The sequence below is a fragment of the Gekko japonicus genome, unplaced genomic scaffold (assembly GCF_001447785.1).
Source record: "Gekko japonicus isolate JY-2015 unplaced genomic scaffold, Gekko_japonicus_V1.1 scaffold4159, whole genome shotgun sequence".
NCBI lineage: Eukaryota > Metazoa > Chordata > Lepidosauria > Squamata > Gekkonidae > Gekko > Gekko japonicus.
The window spans coordinates 46,671-51,861 of record NW_015166559.1 but is presented as its reverse complement, the minus strand read 5'-3'; the positions used below and the strand labels follow the sequence as shown (position 1 = coordinate 51,861).

Below are 5,191 nucleotides of genomic sequence, written 5' to 3'. Positions count from 1 at the left end.
TACCTGCTCTATCCCACGCATAATCTTATAAACCTCGATCATGTCACCCCTCATAGGGAAAGTATTTTAACCCTTTTATCATTCGAGTTGCCCTTTTCCGCACTTTCCCCAAAGCTATAATATCCTTTTTAAGGTGTGGTGACCAGAACTGCACACAGTATTCCAAATGAGGTCGCACCATTGATTTATATAGGGGCATGATGATACTGGCTGATCTGTTTTCAATACCCTTCCTAATAATCCCCAGCATAGCATTGGCCTTTTTTTATTGCAGTCACACGCTGTCTCGACATTTTCAGTGAGTTATCTACTACGACTCCAAGATCTCTCTCTTGATCAGTCTCTGCCAGTCTTACTCTTCCCTTCTCACCACAGCCCCACGCCGACAGTGGAATGGGTCTACAAAGACGGTCTGATGCCCTTAAATCGGGCAGTCATCGAGAACTTCAACCGGACCCTGCGCATCGAGAACGTGACGGAGGAGGACGACGGAGAATACCAGTGCATCGCTCGCAACTCGGGTGGCACCATGCAGCACACCTATCACGTCACCGTTGAAGGTACGTTCAAGGTTACAGCAAAGGGGGGGGAAGGGTACCAACAGAGCTGAGAAAATGGGGGATTCGGGGTCGACAAGGTTTTAAGATGGGCACACTTGCCTATGGCAAGAGGCTCCCTCTAAGCTGTGGAATCTTGTGAGCAAAAATCCTACTTTGTGAGCTAGGGACATTAAAGTTGTGAGCGAGCGATTTGGCTGCTGCATCAATTAGTTTGCTCCGGAGCCCATCCTGCCGAAGCGAAGACAAAAATGTGCGAGCTGGAGGCTGAAAAACTGTGAGCTAGCTCACACTAACTCAGCTTAGAGGGAACACTGGCAAGATGCTAACTGTGCCAGGTAGGGATGCCAGCCTCCAGGTGGGGCCTGGGGATCCCCCGAAATTACAGCTCATCTCCAGACCAGAGAGATCAGTTCCCCTGGAGGAAATGGCTGCTTTGGAGGGGGGACTGTGTGGCATGGTACCCCGCAGAGGCCTCTGTCCTCTTCAGGCTCCACCCCCAAATCTCCAGGAGTTTCAGCTGGGATTTGGCAGCTCTGCCCACCATTCTTTGTCAGTGTCCAGAGGACCTGGTAACCCAAGTGCTAGGCCAAATGCTGGTAACCCGATCATGATTCTTCTCACAAGTACTCCTTGCCCCAGGATAGCTTCCCAATTTGCTTGAAAGAATGGCTTTTTATAATATATTTAAATCAATTTATTTAAAACATCTTTTTCCTGCCATTCTCCAGGGCGTAAAGCGATGTAATATCAAATCAGCCACTAGAGGGAGCAATACACATGGTTATAAGTGGTTTATTTATGTACTAAAAATAAGGCCCGTTGTGGAAATAAATACAACGGGATCTAGAAAGAGGCTCTGGGAGAGTGCTCTGGCTTTGGGCAAACAGTGTCAGTCTGCTTTTAAAACATGAACCTGGGACCTGCACACCACCACAAAAATGCTCTTTTTGTAGCAGGAACTCCTTTGCATATTAGGCGACACACCCCTCATGTAGCCAATCCTCCAAGAGGTTACAGTAGCCTCTGCAAGAAGAGCTCTGTAAACTCTTGGAGGATTGGCTACATTAGGGGTGTGTCGCCTAATATGCAAAGGAGTTCCTGCTACATATTTATGTATAGGGAACAGAAATGTTTTAAGTTTTGGGTATAAATGTTTTACTTGTTTTAGTTTTATTACCGTGTACTGGTCAACAACCGTAATAATAAACTTACTTACTTACTTACTTACTTACTTACACAAGCAAGGAAAATGAGATTGCAGAAAATCCCCTAGAGAGAAATATTAGTGTGTAGTTGAGTCCTGAGAATGGAACAAGATGGGTTCAGAAACATACCCCTCACCAGTGTTCCCTCTAAGCTGAGTTAGCGTGAGCTAGCTCATAGTTTTTTAGCCTCCGGCTCACACATTTTTGTCTTAGCTCAAGAAGGATGGCTCCAGAGCAGACTAATTTATGCAGCAGCCAAATCGCTCATTCACAACTTTAATGCCAGTAGCTCACAAAGTAGAATTGTTGCTCACAAGACTCCACAGCTTAGAGGGAACATTGCCCGTCACCCCCACTGATAACTTGCGGAACAGCATGCTGCGTCACCAGTGAGACACACCTTTTCCTGCCACTGGGCAGCCAACTAATCACTGGCCGAAACTGCATCACGGATGAGGGGAGAGACGGTAAAAACAGCAAAGGGGACAGCTCTGCTTGTCTGGGCACGGACGTTTAGTTCTGTCCAAAGAAAGAGGACCAAAGTATAATGGAAAAGGTGGGACGGAGGAGAGGTGAAGAGAAGGGGGAGAGTGGAGACAAGGTGAAAGTGAAGGTCCGCAATCTGCATTTCCGTACCGAGCGCTGTTTCGAAAGCCATCCGTTCCATTGCAGCCAATTGTACTTGTTCCCTCTAACCGTTGCATGGTGGGAAAGCGGCTTCCCGGTGGAAAACAACAACAGCTTTTTAGTGGCCATGAACCCTCTCGGGACTCGAGTCCTTTCAGAATTAGGGAGCCTGCAGACAGTTGGCCAATTTCCCAGCAGGGAATCCGTAAATGAAAATGGAGAGTGCCATGCGGTTTTATAGGCCGTAAACATCTCGTTTTCAAAATGCATCGCCCGCTTCTCTTCTTGGGCAAATTACAAATAGTGGCAAAGTGATGGAATAGGTCTGGGGAGGGGCACCAAGGGGGGGGGAAGGGGACCCAGCCCCACCCTACAGTCTCTGGCGGCTCTGAACGGCTACAGGGAAACAACAACAGCTTACTGAAATGCTGCCTCTGTCCTCTTCAGGCTCCACCCCCAAGAAAACAGGGCTACAGTTTAAGGCCAGACTGGCTCGTGGGTGGAATTGGCGTACTCCGGGTTTCCAAGTAGGGTTGGGAAATACTTGAAGATTTGGGGGGCGAAGCCTGACGTGGGCGGGGTTTGTTGCGGGGAGAGATTTCAGTGGGGTACAGTCCCAGAGTCCACCTTCCAAAGCTGTTGTTTTCTCCAGGGGAGCTGACCTCCGTAACCTGGAGATTCTGGGAGATTCCCCCGCCACCCCCTGGAGACTGGCAGCTCTGTTGCCAACTCCGGATTGAGAGATTCCTGGAGCTTTGGGGAGCTGGAGGGACCTCAGCAGGGGGTAATGCTATAGAGTTCAGCTTCAAAAGCAGCCATTTCCTCCAGGGGAACTGATCTGTGCCTGGTAGATCTCCAGCCCCCCACTACTTGGGAAGACTGAACCTTCCCTTCCAAGTCTGAACCTTCCCTTCCATTTCTGCCTTTAAAAAAAATATTTTTTTGGGATCAGGTAGCGATGTTCGCATAAGCGCATAATCACCCCTGGGGTTGTGAAATCCCTGCGGGCCAAATAAGTCATTCTGGATCCAGAGTCCCCAAGAGAGTTGTTTTCGAGCGACAAATCCCCCCCCACCCAGAACCCCTCTCTCCTGTTCCTGTGTCAAAGTCTGAGCATCCCATGATTGACACCAGGGTAAATGCACTGAAGTCAATGGGACGACTCTCATGTAAATCTGCAATTTACTCCCCCATGTATTCCACGGAAGAGAGGCGACCCCCCCAAAAAATAAAATGCCGACAAGGGCCCTTTCTGCACTTGGATCTCATCCCTGATTTTATCCAAGCTCAAGTCGTGACACAACATCTAGCATTTATCCCTGGTTGTAACAGCATCTGTTCATCCCAGGACAAGTGTGGGGCAAAACTGGGGTGACCTCAGTGTAAGGTGAAAACAAAAAATACCCCGAGATCATTACAGGGGAGAACTCGCGTGTAGTGCAGAATGTAAAAATACCCCGAGATCATTACAGGGGTGAACTCGCGTGTAGTGCAGAATGTAAAAATACCCTGAGATCATTACAGGGGTGAACTCGCGTATAGTGTAGAATGTAAAAATACCCCGAGGTCATTACAGGGGTGAACTCGCATGTAGTGTAGAATGTAAATTCAGGGACAGGGTTGAACCAGGATTTAAAGTCTAGTGCGGAAAGGACCAATCTGAACATGGGGCCAGTGTGCAGTGAAGCTGGTTCAGGGTGGGATGCCTGATCAAAACTTCCTGCAACTATTTAAACCGCTGCAAACAGAGGCACAGCCATATCACGCTAAGCCTCCAATGTGACCGCAGCCATCATGTACTTTATTTGTAGTCTGTGTTTCTTGCTGAGAGCCAAAGAGGATTGCGGAATTTAAAAACCATGCGGTAACAATTGCCTAAGACATTCAATAGACAGGACAACGGAACTGTTTTGCGAAAATTAGAAAGCAGTACAGCACAAACAAGATAGCGTGTGCAATAACACGGAAAGGGCTCAACAGGAGCTTTATGGAAATGGTGAGTTTTGAATTGGGGTATTAGGGAATAGAGGGAGATATTGTAGAAGGGATTTCCAGGGATAAGGAACAGTAGGGGGAAATGTGTAGAATGATTTCAGACAGCGAGAGACTGTCAAGCAGGCAAGGTTTTAGATTTTATTATTATTTGATTTTGTAGATCAAGATGGGTCGCCGTCCTAGTCTGTCTGTCTGCGGCAGCAGAAAAGAGCAAGAGTCCAGAGTACTAACACCAGTTTGTGGCAGGGGAGGAGCTTTCGTGTGAGTCACTGCTCACTTCTTCAGATATCTGGGGAAAGTAAAAGTAAAAATATTTTTAATAATTACAAAATCTAATTTTGCGGGGCAGGGGATGAGCTTTCGTGAGTCTCACAAAAGCGAGTCACAAAAGCTCATACCCTGCCACAAAATTTGATATTATAGTAGTTAAAAATATTTTTACCCTACTTTTCCCAGATATTGGAAGTTGGAACTGTAAAGGCCATCAATATGTTTAGAGAATACAGTTTCTCTGGTCAGCTTAAATCTCCACCGGAAATCAGTGGGATTTAAAAATATTTAAATTTTTACTAGATTTGTTATTTCTCATTTATACGTTTATATGGTACCTCAATGTACATATGATGCTGCCTTATACCCTTGGTCCATTGGGGTCAGTATCATGTACTGAGACTGACCATGGATGTTCAGGTTCTCAGGCAGAGGTCCTTCTCATCACCTACTGCCTGGTCCTTTTAGCTGGACAGGCCGGGGATTGAACCTGGGACCTTCTGCATGCCAAGCAGAGGCTCTGCCACTGAGCCA

At 47.1% G+C, this 5,191-nt stretch overlaps 1 protein-coding gene across 1 annotated transcript in view; it reads left to right on the top strand.

Moving 5' to 3' along the window:
• LOC107111386 (neural cell adhesion molecule L1-like) overlaps positions 1-5,191 on the top strand; it is a gene marked incomplete at its 3' end in the record, with an annotated part of 97,915 nt that overhangs the window by 49,275 nt on the left and 43,449 nt on the right. The window contains exon 9 of the mRNA XM_015412352.1: positions 376-560. Coding sequence (XP_015267838.1) covers positions 376-560 — 185 coding nt within the window. The remainder of the gene's footprint in view (positions 1-375; positions 561-5,191) is intronic.